The 14336-nt window shown below is 50.5% G+C and overlaps 1 protein-coding gene across 10 annotated transcripts in view; it reads right to left on the bottom strand.

The window, feature by feature from the left end:
* Nucleotides 1-3693: 3693 nt before the first annotated feature.
* DENND2A (DENN domain containing 2A) overlaps nucleotides 3694-14336 on the bottom strand; it is a 128090-nt gene continuing 117447 nt past the window's right edge. For all 10 annotated transcript variants that reach the window (XM_031665087.1, XM_031665096.1, XM_031665095.1 and 7 more), the window contains 5 exons: nucleotides 13147-13188; nucleotides 10811-10928; nucleotides 9052-9297; nucleotides 6760-6846; nucleotides 3694-5865 (listed from right to left, as the gene is read on the bottom strand). In XM_031665087.1, coding sequence (XP_031520947.1) covers nucleotides 5834-5865; nucleotides 6760-6846; nucleotides 9052-9297; nucleotides 10811-10928; nucleotides 13147-13188 — 525 coding nt within the window. In that variant the 3' untranslated portion in view covers nucleotides 3694-5833. The remainder of the gene's footprint in view (nucleotides 5866-6759; nucleotides 6847-9051; nucleotides 9298-10810; nucleotides 10929-13146; nucleotides 13189-14336) is intronic.

Here is a 14336-nt window from a genome sequence, read left to right as displayed (position 1 = left end):
TTGGGAGGCTGAGGCAGGAGGATTCTTTGAAACCAGGAGTTCAAGAAAGCCCTGACGGCCGGGTGCAGTGGCTCACGCCTGTAATCCCAGTACTTTGGGAGGCCGAGGTGGGTGAATCACAAGGTCAGGAGTTCAAGACCAGCCTGGCCAAGATGGTGAAACCCCGTCTCTACTGAAATAAAGAAAATTAGCCAGGCATGGTGGCGGGTACCTATAATCCCAGCTACTCGAGAGGCTGAGGCAGGAGAATCGCTTGAATCCAGGAGGCAGAGGTTGCACTGAGCTGAGATAGCACCACTGCACTCTAGCCTGGGTGACAGACTGAGATTCCGTCTCAAAAAAAAAAAAAAAAAAGAACAGCCCGAGCAACATAGTGAGACCCCTATTTCTACAAAAAAAAAAAAAAAAAATTTCAATTTACCAGCTTTAATGTGCCTGAGAGTGTGACACCGGTGGCCCTGGATGCTTTCACTCATTTCATTCTTTTTTTTTTTGAGACAAAGTCTCACTCTGTTCCCCAGGCTGGAGTGCACCGGCGTGATCTCAGCTGACTGCAACCTCTGCCTCCCGAGTTCAGGTGATCCTCCCACGTCAGCCCCACGAGTGGCCGAGATTACAGGCGCCCGCCACCACACCTAGCTACCTTTTGTATTTTTAGTAGAGACGAGGTTTCACCATGTTGGCCACGCTGGTCTTGAGCTCCTGACCTCAAGTGATCCACCCACCTCACCCTCCCAAAGTGCTGGGATTACAGGCGTGATGTTTTGCTTTGTTTTGTTTTGTTTTGAGTCAGGGTCTGTCACTGAGGTTGGAGTGCAGTGGTGCAATCTCAGTTCACTGCAACCTCTGCTTCGCAGGTTCAAGCGATTCTCCTGCCTCAGGCTCTCGAGTAGCTGGGATTATAGGCGCCCACCACCACACCTGGCTAATTTTTGTATTTTTGGTAGAGATGGGGTTTCACCATGTTGGGCAGGCTGTTCTTGAACTCCTGACCTCAGGTGATCCGCCTGCCTCGGCCTTACAGGCGTGATGTTCTTATTCTTCAAAGCACTTTAGAAGCTCTTAGGTAATGCTGAATTTAGGACTTGAGGGACTGAAGAGTTGTTTCCAAAACTTAGTCCTAAGATCACTCTCTGTCAGTGAAACTTAAGGGAGAATATGCGTATAAGAGAGGCTATCAGTCACCTGAGGAAATGAGCTAAGGAAGACATCCTTTAAATGCAGGCATTTGAGGGAACTATTGCCCCACTGCACTCCAGTCTGGGTGACAGAGTGAGACCCTGTCTCAAAAAATAAAACAAAACGTTAATTGTATGTTGTGTGAATTTCACCTCAATAAAATAAGAAAGAAGAAAAAGAAACAGGGGGAAGAAAGAGAATGGGGAGGGTGGAGAGCGCAAGTGGTTGAGGAACAAAGGGTTGTCCAGCACTGCCAAGAGGAAGCAGAGGAAGATCTGGTGGGCAGAGGACACACTCTCTTGTAAGACAAGGCCACAGTGCCAGACCTTCCCAGCCCTCCAGGGAAAATGTTCCTCCGGCTCTTGGATCCCTTGGTCTGACTTCCTACTCACCAAGCAGGCTTATGATGATTATTATTTTTTGGCTGGGCACAGTGGCTCACGCCTGTAATCCTAGCACTTTGGGAGGCCGAGGCGGGTGGATCACCTGAGGTTGGGAGTTCGAGACCAGCCTGACTAACATGGAGAAACCCCGTCTCTACTAAAAATGCAAAATTAGCTGGGCATGGTGGCACATGCCTGTAGTCCTAGCTACTCAGGAGGCTGAGGCAGGAGAATCACTTGAACCCGGGAGGCGGAGGTTGCAGTGAGCCAAGATAGCACCATTGCACTCCAGCCTGGGCAACAAGAGTAAAACTCTGTCTCTAAATAAATAAATAAATAAATAAATAAATAAATATTATTTTTTGAGACCGAGTCTCTTACTCTGTTGTCCAGGCTGGAGTGCAATGGCTCTATCTCGGCTCACTGCAACCTCCACCTCCTGAGTTCAAGCAATTCTCATGTCTAGGCCTTCTGAGTAGCTGGGATTACAGGCATGCACCACCAAACCTGGCTAATTTTTGTATTTTTAGTAGAGATGGGGTTTCACCATGTTGGCAAGGCTGGCCTTGCACTCCTGACCTCAGGTGATTTACCGGCCTCGGCCTCCCAAAATGCTGGGATTACAGGTGTGAGCCACCGTGCCCAGCCTTTTTCTTTTCTTTCTTTTTTTTTTGAGACGGACTTTCACTCTTGTTGCCCAGGCTGGAGTGCAAAGGCGTGATCTTGGATCACTGCAACCTCCGCCTCCCGGGTTCAAGGAATTCTCCTGCCTCAGCCTCCTGAGTAGCAGGCACGCACCACCATGCCCAGCTAACTTTGTATTTTTAGTAGAGACGGGGTTTCTCCATGTTGGTCAGGCTGGTCTTGAACTCCCGGCCCCAGGTGATCTGCCCGCCTCGGCCTCCCAAAGTGTTGGGATTACAGGCGTGAGCCAATGTGTCCAGCCTATTATTTTAATTTTAGATTCAGAGGATATGTGTGTAGATTTGTAACATAGGTAAAGTGCATCTGTTTCTTCTTCTTATTTTTTTTTTTTTTGAGACAGGGTCTCACTCTGTCACCCAGGCTGGAGCGCAGTGATGTAGTTTCGAGTGATCCTCTTGCCTCAGCCTCCCGAGTAGCTGGGACTACAGGAGTGTGCCACCACGCTAGGCTAATTTTAAAATTTTCTGTAGAGACAGGTGGACCCACTATGTTGCCCAGGGTGGTCTTGAACTCCTGGTCTCAAGTGATCCTCCCGCCTCAGCCTCCCAAAGTGTTAGGATTATAAGCATGGACCTCTGTGCCCGAAAACCATGTTTATTTGAGGATAGCCATTGCAGAGGTAATACACGGGACATAGTAAACTATATGCTGCATATTCAAGGAGGTAAAGGAAGACGAGGATTTTAAAGGAAAAGTAGGGAGGACCACATTGTTTTGAGATCATTATGCTTGGCTACAAGGATCCGTAATAAGGCTGGCGCCAGTCTGAGGCCGGACAGGCAGTTGCTGGGCAGATATCCTCACACAAGTATTTTGTGTGTCTGTGTGGCTCCATTTTGATTCTGGCAACGTTCACATGGTCGTTTGTGAACATTTGTTAGGCTGTACACTAATATCTGTATGTGTATTTTGGCAGGGCGTGGTGGCTCATGCCTATAATCCCAGCACTTTGGGAGGTCAAGGTGGGCGGATCACCTGAGATCAGGAGTTTGAGACCAGCCTGGTCAACATGGTGAAACCCCGTCTCTACTAAAAATACAAAAATTGGCCGGATGTGGTGGCACACGCCTGTAATCCCAGCTACTCGGGAGGCTGAAGGGGGAGAATTGCTTGAACTCGGGAGGTGGAGGTTGCAGTGAGCCAAGATCGTGCCAGTGCACTCCAGCCTGGGCGACAGAGCGAGCCTCCATCTTAAAAAAAAAAAAAAAAAGTAAATAAATAAAAAAATAAAGTATGTATATTTTACTTTAAGCAAAAATGAAAATTAAGATGGGGCAAGTGTGCTAAGATACTTGTACAAAGATACTTTTTTTGATGTTATTATGTTAAAAATTGGAAACGTCCTGCATGCATAAAGAGCCAAAGGCTGATGAACTCATAGCTTTTAGTATCCCCACAAAATGGAATATTATGCAGTCATTAGGAATGTTGATAAAGATGTACATTTATTCGCTTGGAGTTATTAAGTAAACAATATAATGTGAAATAAGTTAAAAAAAGAAAGTATATTCCAAAAAGTGACCCTTTCTGGTCAATATACAAATATGCAGACTATTAATAAAGTTGACTAGTCTGAGGAGCTTGTTAGATACATATATTCCTGAGCCCCCACACAAACCTGACTAATCCAAGGAGCTTGTTAGATACATATTCCTGAGCCCCCACACTCAAGGATTCAGGGATTCTCATTCAGGCATCCCCCCAGTCCCCACCCACACACACCCAGCCAGAGTTTTTTTGAGAAGGAGTCTTGCTCTGTTGTCCAGGCTGGAGTACAGTGGCATGATCTCAGCTCACTGCAACCTTCGCCTCCCAAGTTCAAGCGATTCTTCTGCCTCAGCCTTCCAGGGAGTTGGGATTACAGGTGCTCACCACCATGCCCTGCTGATTTTTTTTTTTTTTGTATTTTTAGTAGAGATGGGGTTTTGCCATGTTGGCCAGGCTGATCTTGAACTCCTGACCTCAGGTGATCCACCTGCCTTGGCCTCTCAAAGTGCTAGGATTATAGGTGTGAGCCATTGCGTCTGGCAAGGCAGGTTAATTTTTATGCACAGCCTGCTTTCTACCATTCTGGGGGCATCTTTGAGAATTTGATGTGAACTGTGGATCCTCACCTCTGAAAAAGTAATGGACACACCAAAGCCTGGGTAGAACTTGGAGGGGAGAGGTGGTCCATCATTCCAGCTGAGAGGAAGGATGAGAGGTCACCGTCCCTCATTTTCCTCTTGTTTCTATGTATCCTCAGGAGGTCCCTTGCTCCCCCTCCCTAAAGGTTGAGAACCCCTGCCAGGTAGCACAGACCCCCTGGGCCACTGTTGAGGTCGGGGCCCCTCCCTTTTGTGTTTCTGTGAGGGTCGCTGGTGAGGGCTGCGGGCAGCGGTCCGCTCGGTAGTGGCCCCGAGGCCTGCTCTGGGAACCTGCCTGAGCTGCATTCTGGGCTCTTCTTGCCTCCCCGCTGTCCCTGCTGTCCCCACTGTCCCCGCTGCAGGACAGCTCTTAGGTCGCCCTGAGGTTTCGGCCTTCTCCACACTCTCCCTGCTTCTGGTCCAGAAAACGCAAGCTGCCTGTGTGGCTGCACAAGGCTAATGCCGCCCCAGCGTTCTCACCCTCCATCTTGTTACCGTCTGTCACAAAAGGTCCCCCCGCCCCCCACCGTGTACACGCAGTGCACATCCACTACTGCATTAATGCTGCTGCTCTGGGCCCCTGGAATGAGATGGGAATGGGGTCAAAGTTGTGGCTATGTGTTGGAAGGTGGGCCGTAGGCAGTGTCATAAACTTGAGGACCCCCAGAACAGTTTACTAACAGACTTCCTCTTTTCGTGTGTGCCTGTAAAAGCCAGGGACTACTCAGGCAGTGGACAGTTCATGGCTGCTTCTAAGAGAACAGGCAGTCAAGAACAGTCAGGTCCATTTGGGAAGAGAGACGTCCATGGCCTCGGCCACCAGGTGGCATCACTGACCCTTCTGGAAGTGCAGCGTGTCTGGGAAGCCACATCCGTCTACAGGTCCTGTCCCTCCCCGGCCTCCACTCTAGGGCAAGGGCTCAGCCTTTCACCAGGAGGCCTCGCGCCCTGAACCCGAGGCACTGGCTCTGCCTCCTCCCCTCACAGTCCTCGTGTGTCCTCAGCCCCGCCCAGAGGAGCACCTCATTTCTGTTGCCCATCACCGCACCTCTTAGCTCCATTGCTGAGCGGTTGGATGGGACGAACAAGGGGAACATGTAGGGCAGGACAGGCTCCTCTTGGCCTTGGCATAATAAACAGAAAACCCACACATTTTTCTTACTTTTAATATCTAAGATAAAAAAAACCCCAACCGCCAAAACAACCCATTTGCATGTCGGCGACACGCCTGGTCTTGGGCTCCCTTTCCGGGGCTGTCCTCCCGGGTGGCTTCCAGGCCCCCATCCAGGGGAAAGCCCAGCCTCAGTCGGAAGCCACCGTGGCCTCCAGTTCCGCACCAGGACAACCTGGCAGCCAGCCTTTCAGAAAGGCCACCAGGAACTGTTTTTAAAGCATGGAGCTGCACTAGGAGGAAGTTTTCCCTTGAGGCTGAGCTGAGAGTTATTTCTTGTGGAGAAATTTCATTTTATTGCCTAAAAAAAAGGAAAATGAGAACATTTCACAAGGTAGACAAAGGAGGGTGAGATAAATCTTGCCCTTTCCACCCAGAAGTGGTGTGGGTAACGGGGCCCCCACGCCACCCCAGGGAGCCTCATCCCCTGCTCTGGATAAACCAAAGGGGCTTTGTTCTTTCCAGAGATCCCCCTAGGGTCTTCCTTAGACTTTGAGGGGTTTGAAAGGAAGACCATCAGAGCTGTCTAGGAGGGCTGGCTTCTGCTGTGGTAATAAAGGAAGCACCGAATTGACACATCCCTCAGGAGCCAAGGGAGGAGAAAGTGCCCAGCAATGCTGTGTTATTTAAAACACTCCGCTTCCAGGTAGCCCTCCATCCTGCAGGAGGCACAGACATGGCACCCCTGGCAGGCCCTCTGGGAGGGCCTCACTGCTGCAGACACCTCCCTACTGGGGCCTCCGTCCTCTTTTTCTGCTGTGTTCTTCATCCTCCCTTTGCCTGTAAGGCCTTTTCACTGATTAAACTGCAGTCCTTGTAAGTGTCACGTTTCTACTTTCCAGGGGAATTTGGACACCAGTGCGAGTCTTCCTTGTCAGATATCCTTGTCTGGTTCCCGCCATGCTCCCTCGGCTCAGTTCCACTGAGATTTAAAAGTGAAGGAGACCATAGAGAAAGAAGATAGCGAGAAAGCCCAGGGACCCAGAAAAGGAGGTGCTGGGGGCAGCGTTTCCTTTGTTTTCTCTTTGGGGACAGATTAGAACAGGAGGTTAAAATGCCAGTAGCATCTGCCCAGCGCAGGCCGTAGAGCTCTGCATTATTCAGGGCGCTGGCTCCAGTGGAGGGAACTGGCTGGGACTCAGAGACAGACAACTCAGAGGCACATAGGCTGGGCACCCAGAGCCCGGGTCCTTACCTAGTCCCTTCAGGAACTTATTGACACCGCTGTGCTCTCCACTGGGGAGTGTTTCCAGATACTCTTGGGCTCGGACCTCAAACAGACCTGTTAACAAGAGAAATCCCAGTCATTTGAGTTATTGGTCTTTGTGCTTCTAAACGTGCCCATTTCCTCCCTACCAGAAAAAAGAGAAACCTTGTTTCTGAGACTAAGCTGCTCCTATAAACATGCTCTGAATCAGGTTTTATAAGGGTTTTATTGCTCTTATAGTTTGCCCCACCTGTGCAATAACTGTCTTTGGAAGGCTATAAAGCCACCTCGTAGATGAAATCCTATTTTTATTCAACAAACGCCTTCCAAGCGTCTACGCTGTGCCAGGTGGGCGGTTTTAAATCTGAACCGGAGTGGCCAGGCACGGTGGCTCACGCCTGTAATCCCAGCACTTTGGGAGGCCGAGGTGGGCAGATCACTTGAGATCAGGAGTTCGAGGCCAGCCTGGCTAACATGGTGAAACCCCGTTTCTACTGAAAAATACAAAAAATTAGCCAGGCATGGTGGTGCACACCGGTAATCCCAGCTACTCGGGAGGCTGAGGCAGGAAAATCGCTTGAACCCGGGAGACGGAGGTTGCAGTGAGCCAAGGTTGTGCTTTTGCACTCCAGCTTGGACAACAAGAGTGAAACTCCATCTCAAAAAAAAAAAAAAAAAAAAAAGAAAAGTCGAACCGGACTGTCCTGGCTCGGAAGGGGTGCCTGTGCACTCCCATTTCCCTGCATTCTCCTGTAAGAGGGCCCTAGCCAAGCGGCTTAGTTTTCCAGGAGTCCCTCTGTGGAGGGAGGATGGCTGGATAGGCCATCTCCTAGGCAGCTTCTCAGACCCCTGGGGTCTGAGCTTCAGGCACTCTGTCTTATTGCTGACTGATTTTTCATGGACAGAGGGTTCTGGAATTTTTTTTTTTTTTTGAGACAGAGTTTTGCTGTGTCACCCAGGCTGGAGTGTGATGGCGTCATTGTCATTGTGGCTCACTGCAAGCTCCGCCTCCCGGGTTCCAGCGATTCTCCTGCCTCAGCGTCCTGAGTAGCTGGGATTACAAGTGCCTGCCACCACGCCCAGCTAATTTTTGTATTTTTAGTAGAGATGGGGTTTCACCAAGTTGTCCAGGTTGGTCTTGAGCTCCTGACCTCAGGTGATCTGCCCGCCTCGGCCTCCCAAAGTGCTGGGATTACAGGAGTGTGCCACAGCGCCCAGCTTTTTCCAGGTAATTTTTTTTTTCCTTTTCTTTTTCTTTTTTTTTTCTCAGATGGAGTTTCACTCTTGTTGCTTAGGCTGGAGTGCAATGGTGCGATCTTGGCTCACTGCAACCTCCGCCTCTCGGATTCACGCAATTCTCCTGCTTCAGTCTCCTGAGTAGCTGGGATTACAGGCACACATCACCACGCCCAGCTAATTTTCTTTATTTTTAGTAGAGACGGGGTTTCACCATGTTGGCCAAGCTGATTTTGAACTTCTGACCTCAGGTGATCTACCTGCCTTGGCCTCCCAAAGTGCTGGGATTACAGGTGTGAGCCACCGCGCCCAGCTTCCAGGTAGTTTTTAAGCTTGTGTGTCTCTCACCTCTCTTACCAAGTGATCTGTAAAGAGATATTTAAATGGATCTGGTAGATCTATTAACATTTTTAAAACTCCTTCGGCAGGTGCCTCCTGTAAGTCATACTCTCCAATCAGTTTTATTTTCTTTTCTTTTTTTCTGAGATGGAGTCTTGCTTTCTCAACCAGGCTGGAATGCAGTGACATGATCTGACTTATTGCAACCTCCACTCCCAAGCTCAAGTGATCCTCCCACCTCAGCCTCCTGAGTAGCTGGGACTACAGGCACATACCACCACACCAATCTAATTTTTAAAAATATTTTTGTAGAAAAGCAGTTGCACCGTGTTGTCCATGCTGGTCTCGAACTCCTGACCTCAAGTGATCTGCACGCCTCGGCCTCCCAAAGTGCTGGGATTATAGGCATGAGTCACCCACTGTGCCCAGCCTGAGAATTTCATCAATTTGGAAAGAATGGGATAGAAGGAGACCTTGCCACAGATGCTAGAATGTGGTTCTGGGAGAGGCTGGCAGAGGGAACAGAGAAGCCAGGAGAGGGGGCCTTCCCACCAGCTCAATCAGGGCATAACTGCAAGCTCTCTGGGGGAGGTGGGCACAGCCCTATCTGTGCCCCTGCCCTGTGATCTTTCTCCCTGCTCATCAGCCGCCTGGAATAGGGGGAGCTCTAGCTGACTTGGCCCCAACAGAGAAGATGCCCCTAACCTTTGGCATCCTGCCGGCGCAGCTCCCGCTCCTGGATGAAGCCCCGAAACATCTGAGTCTCCATGAAGACCTCCAGGAAGTGGCGGAGACTCTTGGAGGAGACAGCTTTGCGGAAGGCCTCCCGCTGCAGGGTTCTCTCCTCGCGCTCACCCGACGTCAGGAACAAAGAGTAGTGTCCCACAATCTCCACGAAGAAGCGGACAAAGGCTTCAGACACCACCTCATTCAAGGGGCTGGACTCTGAGCCTGAGTAAGGGGAGGAAAGGCCAGGAACGGTGAGGGCAGACAGGCTGGGCCAGAGCCCTTGAGACAAGCCAATTAGTAATCAAAGTACAGTAACTGCTAGTTCCCTTGATGGAAACTGTGATTATCCAGGAGGAGGGTTACCCTAGGTTATGAAGACATTTCTTTCCCTGCTTAATTTTTTAAATTTTAAATTGTTAAAAACAAGTTTTTATTTTTATTTTTATTTTTTGAGATGGAGTCTCACTCTGTCGCCCAGGCTGGAGTGCAGTGGCGTAATCCTGACTCACTGCAACCTCTGCCTCCTGGGTTCAAATAATTCCTCTGCCTCAGCCTCCCGAGTAGCTGGGATTATGGGTGCGCACCATCATACCCAGTTAAATTTTGTATTTTTAGTAGAGATGGGGTTTCACCATGTTGGACAAGCTGGTTTCGAACTCCTGACCTCAAGTGATCTGCCCACCTCGGCCTCCCAAAGTGCTGGAATTACAGGGTGAGCCACTGCACCCAGCCTTTTATGTTTTTGTTTTGTTTTGAGATGGAGTCTTGCTCTGTCGCCCAGGCTAGAGTGCAGTGGCACGATCTCGGCTCACTGCAAGCTCTGCCTCCTGGGTTCATGCCATTCTCCTGCCTCAGCCTCCCAAGTAGCTGGGACTACAAGCGTGTGCCACCACGCCCGGCTAATTTTTTTGTATTTTTAGTAGAGATGGGGTTTCACCATGTTAGCCAGGATGGTCTCGATCTACTGACCTTGTGATCCGCCCGCCTCGGCCTCCCAAAGTGCTGGGATTACAGGCGTGAGCCACTGTGCCTGGCCCCAGCCTTTTATGTTTTTTGAGATGGAGTCTTGCTCTATCTCCCAGGCTGGAGTGCAGTGGTGTGATCTCGGTCCACTGCAACCTCTGCCTTCTAGATCAAGCGATTCCCCTGCCTCGGACTCCCGGGTAGCTGGGATTACAGGCGCTTGCCACTATGGCCAGCTAATTTTTGTATTTTCAGTAGAGATGTGGTTTCACCATGTCGGCCAGGCTGGTCTCGAACTCTTGACTTCAGGTGATCCACCTTCCTTGGCCTCCCAAAGTGCTGGGATTACAGGTGTGAGCCACCGCACCTGGCCACAGTTTTTAATTTTTGATTTTTTGAGATGGGGTCTCACTCTGTGGCCCAGGCTGGAGTGCAGTGGTATGGCTCACTGCAGCCTCAACCTCCTGGGCTCAAGGGATCCTCCTGCCTCAGCCTCCCGAGTAGCTGCGACCACAGGCATGTGCCACCATGCCCAGATAATTTCCACATCCCCCTTTTAAACAGGTACTTTAGGGCCAAAATGGGGGAGGTGGGAAAACCTTTCCCACAATTCATCATGGGAGTGAAATCCGGATAAACAGAATGAGGCCCCAGTTTCTCTCCTTATGTCTCCCTTGCCCATTTTCCTACTTGGCCCTTGGCCACTGCCCTTTTGTTCCCTGACCCTCAGAGCGGAAGGGAGAGACCCACTGGGAGGTGGCCGAACACTTACCGTGCCTGCTGTCTAGGGGCCCTTCATCCTGCTCACGAGCCAGCTCGTTCCTCTGTTCCAGAATGTGTTCCAGGGCCACCTGCAGCTTTCGGGGCAGAATGGAGTCCTCATCATCCATCTGGAAAGCAGAGGTAGCAGGTGGGCGTATGGGCATGGTGGCTGTGTCCTGGCCGCAGGACACACTGGAGTCACTGCAGGGCAGGCCTGGCTCAGTCCCCAGTTTCATGGAAGGAATACAACTGAAAGCCAGAGGTCCGAGCTTTCCATCTTGAGCCTACCTTTTTTTTTTTTTTTTTTTTTTTTTAGAGACAGAGTTTCACTCTTGTCGCTTAGGCTGGAGTGCAGTGGCACGATCTTGGCTCACTGCAACCTCTGCCTCCCGGATTCAAGCAATTCTCCTGCCTCAGTCTCCCAAGTAGCTGGAACTACAGGCGTGTGCCACCACACCTGGCTAATGTTTTGTATTTTTAGTAGAGATGAGGTTTCACCGTGTTAACCGGGCTGGTCTCAAACTCCTGACCTCAGGTGATCTGCCCACCTTGACCTCCCAAAGTGCTGGGATTACAGGCGTGAGCCACCGCACCCGGCCGAGCCTACTTTTTACAAGCGACGGGAGCCTCATTTTCCCCACTTGTAAAATGGACTACCAATCAATCTGTACCTTGTTGTGAAGCTAAAATGGACTACAATTACCCTGTGAAAGGGCTTGGCACTGACAGGATACTCAATAGATGATTTCCACTGCCCCATCCTGTAGGGTAGCCAGTGGATTCTGGTAACCGGGGGATTCTGGCCAGGGCAGACGGCCTGCGTGATCCAAGGCTGGCTTTGGGAGCTGCACCTCAGAGCAGGAGGGTCTTGGGAAGGGCCTACCCTGTGGGCCTTGAGGAAGTGAAAGTAATGATAAAAAAACAGCACTAATGCTACTGAACTTTTCAGCAATGTGGCAACACTTGGAAGTAATCCATCAGAATGCCCACAGAAAATTTCTGTAATTACTATAATTACTTCTTCCTATATCTGACAGAAGTTAGGCCTCTCTGGCAAATGATTAAAAGAAAAAAAAAACGTGTGTGTTATCTTCTCTGCTAGTGAAAGTAACTGATGGTCATTACAAAAATATATGAATGTACTAAAACAATTTAAAAATCACTCATCATCTGTCTCCTTTCAGTTTCCCTCCCCAAGACAACACACATTAATGTTTTAGTGGGTTTTCCTTTCAGTCCTTTTAAGGCGCACGTGTGCACGCGCGCACGCACACACACACACACACACAAATACATTTTTTTTTCCTGTCTCCTTTTCTCTCCTTTTTTTTTCTTCAGGAAAGGGTTTCACTCTGTCTCTCAGGCTGGAGTACAGTGGCACAATCTCAGCTCACTGCAGCCTTGACCTCCTAGGCTTAAATGATCCTCCTGCCTCAGCCTCTTGAGTAGCTGCTAGGACTACAGGTGCACACCAGCAGGCCTGGGTAATTTTTAAATTTTTTTGTAGACACAAGGGTCTTACCATGTTGTCCCAGGCTGGTCTTTAACTCCTGGGCTCAAGTGATCCTCCTGCCTCAGCCTCTGGAGGTGCTGGGATTATAGGCGTGAGACACCAGGCTGGGGCAAATATTCTTTAAATGCATATTGAAGCTGGGCATGGTGGTGCACGCCTCCAGCTACTGAAGAGACTGAGGTGGGAAGATCACTTGAGGCCAGGAGTTTGAGACCAGCCTGGGCAACATAGTGAGACCCTATCTTTTTTTTTTTTTTTGGAGATGGGTTCTCACTCTGTCGCCCAGGCTGGAGTGCAGTGGTGCAATCTTGGCTCACTGCAACCTCCACCTCCCGGGTTCAAGCAATTCTCTTGTCTAAGCCTCCAAAGTAGCTGGGACTACAGGTGCTCGCCACTACGCCTGGCTAATTTTTGTATTTTTAATAGAGATGGGGTTTCACCATATTAGGCTGGTCTCAAACTCCTGACCTCAGGTGATCCACCTGTCTCAGCCTCCCAAAGTGCTGGGATTACAGGCTTGAGCCACTGCACCTAGCTATTTTTAAAAATGAAGTATCTGGGTACCTATAGTTACAAGATTACAAAGATTTTTTCTCTAATTGTTAGAAAACCATTTTGTGTCAGAACACATGGAAAGCAATCCTTTGTCCAAACCCTTCCTTTTTGCCCCTTGCCTTCTGGCTTGTCCTCAGCCCAGCCCCGTCCTTGGGTCACACAGCTCTGCCACCCTGCTCTGCAATTCCATAGAGCCTTTCCCAGGCTGGAGAGCTGAGCCCCAAACAACAAATAGGTGAACACAAAGGGAGCAGGAGGCCGTTGCTGGCCTCACTCACCTGTCTGAGGAACCGGCTGTTGACGAGGTCAACCACAAGGACCTATGAGATGAGAGGAGAGGGACTGTCACTGTCACCAGGGCTTCTGGGATAGGGATGGACTCGTAGCCTTCTTCCTTCTTGGCATGCAGAGAGGCAGCTGGGGCGGGACTGGGGGTGAGCCATGTGTGGTTTCCTGATATTGCCACAGTAGCCACAGATAATGAATAGCAGGGCTGGGGAGGGTCCTTCCTGAAATGCCTGCTTTCAACACTGACACCGCAGGCTGGGACACGTGTGTGCTGTGGCTGGACTCTCCGCCTGGCTCACACTGGCTGAGGCAGAGCTTCTCATGCTGCCTTCTAGGGTGTGGGTTACTGAGGTGGGCCAAAGACACTACAGGCCTCCCTGGTTCCCACCCTGGGGCCGCTGCCTTGTCCTTCCCCCAGCTGCCCACTTAACCGTGTCATTTCTCTCCAGCGGAGAGGAGGAGAGAAACCCACCTGAGACTCGGTTAGGCTTTGGGCTTTCACTGCTGAAGCCTTTCAGGATAAAGCACTTCCTCCCTCACTCCTCAGAGTGAGAATGAGACTTGGGCCAGGACCAGGGTGGGGTAAGTGAGGTGCCTGGGGCGCAAAGGCCACACAAGGGCTGCTACTCCTGAGAGCACGACCCTCACTCAGACCCCAGCCAAGGCCACTGGCCATGATGGAGGAGAAGCCAGGGGCCTGGATGGTCACCATAACAACAGCTGGAAACACAGGAGTTATCCCATATCCCAGAGGCCTGCCCAGGAGCGGAGGGCCACCTCTCCTTCCTTCCCACTCACACCCTCTGGGGATGAACTGAGCCACCTGCAGGAGCACAGGGTGCCAGACGAACTCCTGGCGGCCCTCAAGCCTGCACTGAAAGCCCTAAGGCCGGTGGGTGGTGTTTAATGGGGCATTAGGACTATCTGGGCAATTCGAGGAACCACTTCTAGGCACCCAGACAGAACTGCAGGACGCAGGGACAGGCGTTCCTCCTGGCGCTTCAGGGCTGAGCAACATTATTTAAGCTTCCCTCTCTGACTGCTGGAGGTCCCCAGTCCTCAGGGTCGACACCATTTAGAAGAAGGGGCTGGGGCTAAGTAACTCCACAAGTGCCAAGCAGGACTTTCCCCGCTTCGATGCTAAACTGGACACCCAGAACTTGGGGATTAAAAACATTTT

The sequence above is a fragment of the Papio anubis genome, chromosome 4, assembly GCF_008728515.1.
Source record: "Papio anubis isolate 15944 chromosome 4, Panubis1.0, whole genome shotgun sequence".
In the NCBI taxonomy this organism is placed as follows: domain Eukaryota; kingdom Metazoa; phylum Chordata; class Mammalia; order Primates; family Cercopithecidae; genus Papio; species Papio anubis.
This window is presented reverse-complemented; position numbering and strand designations above follow the sequence as displayed.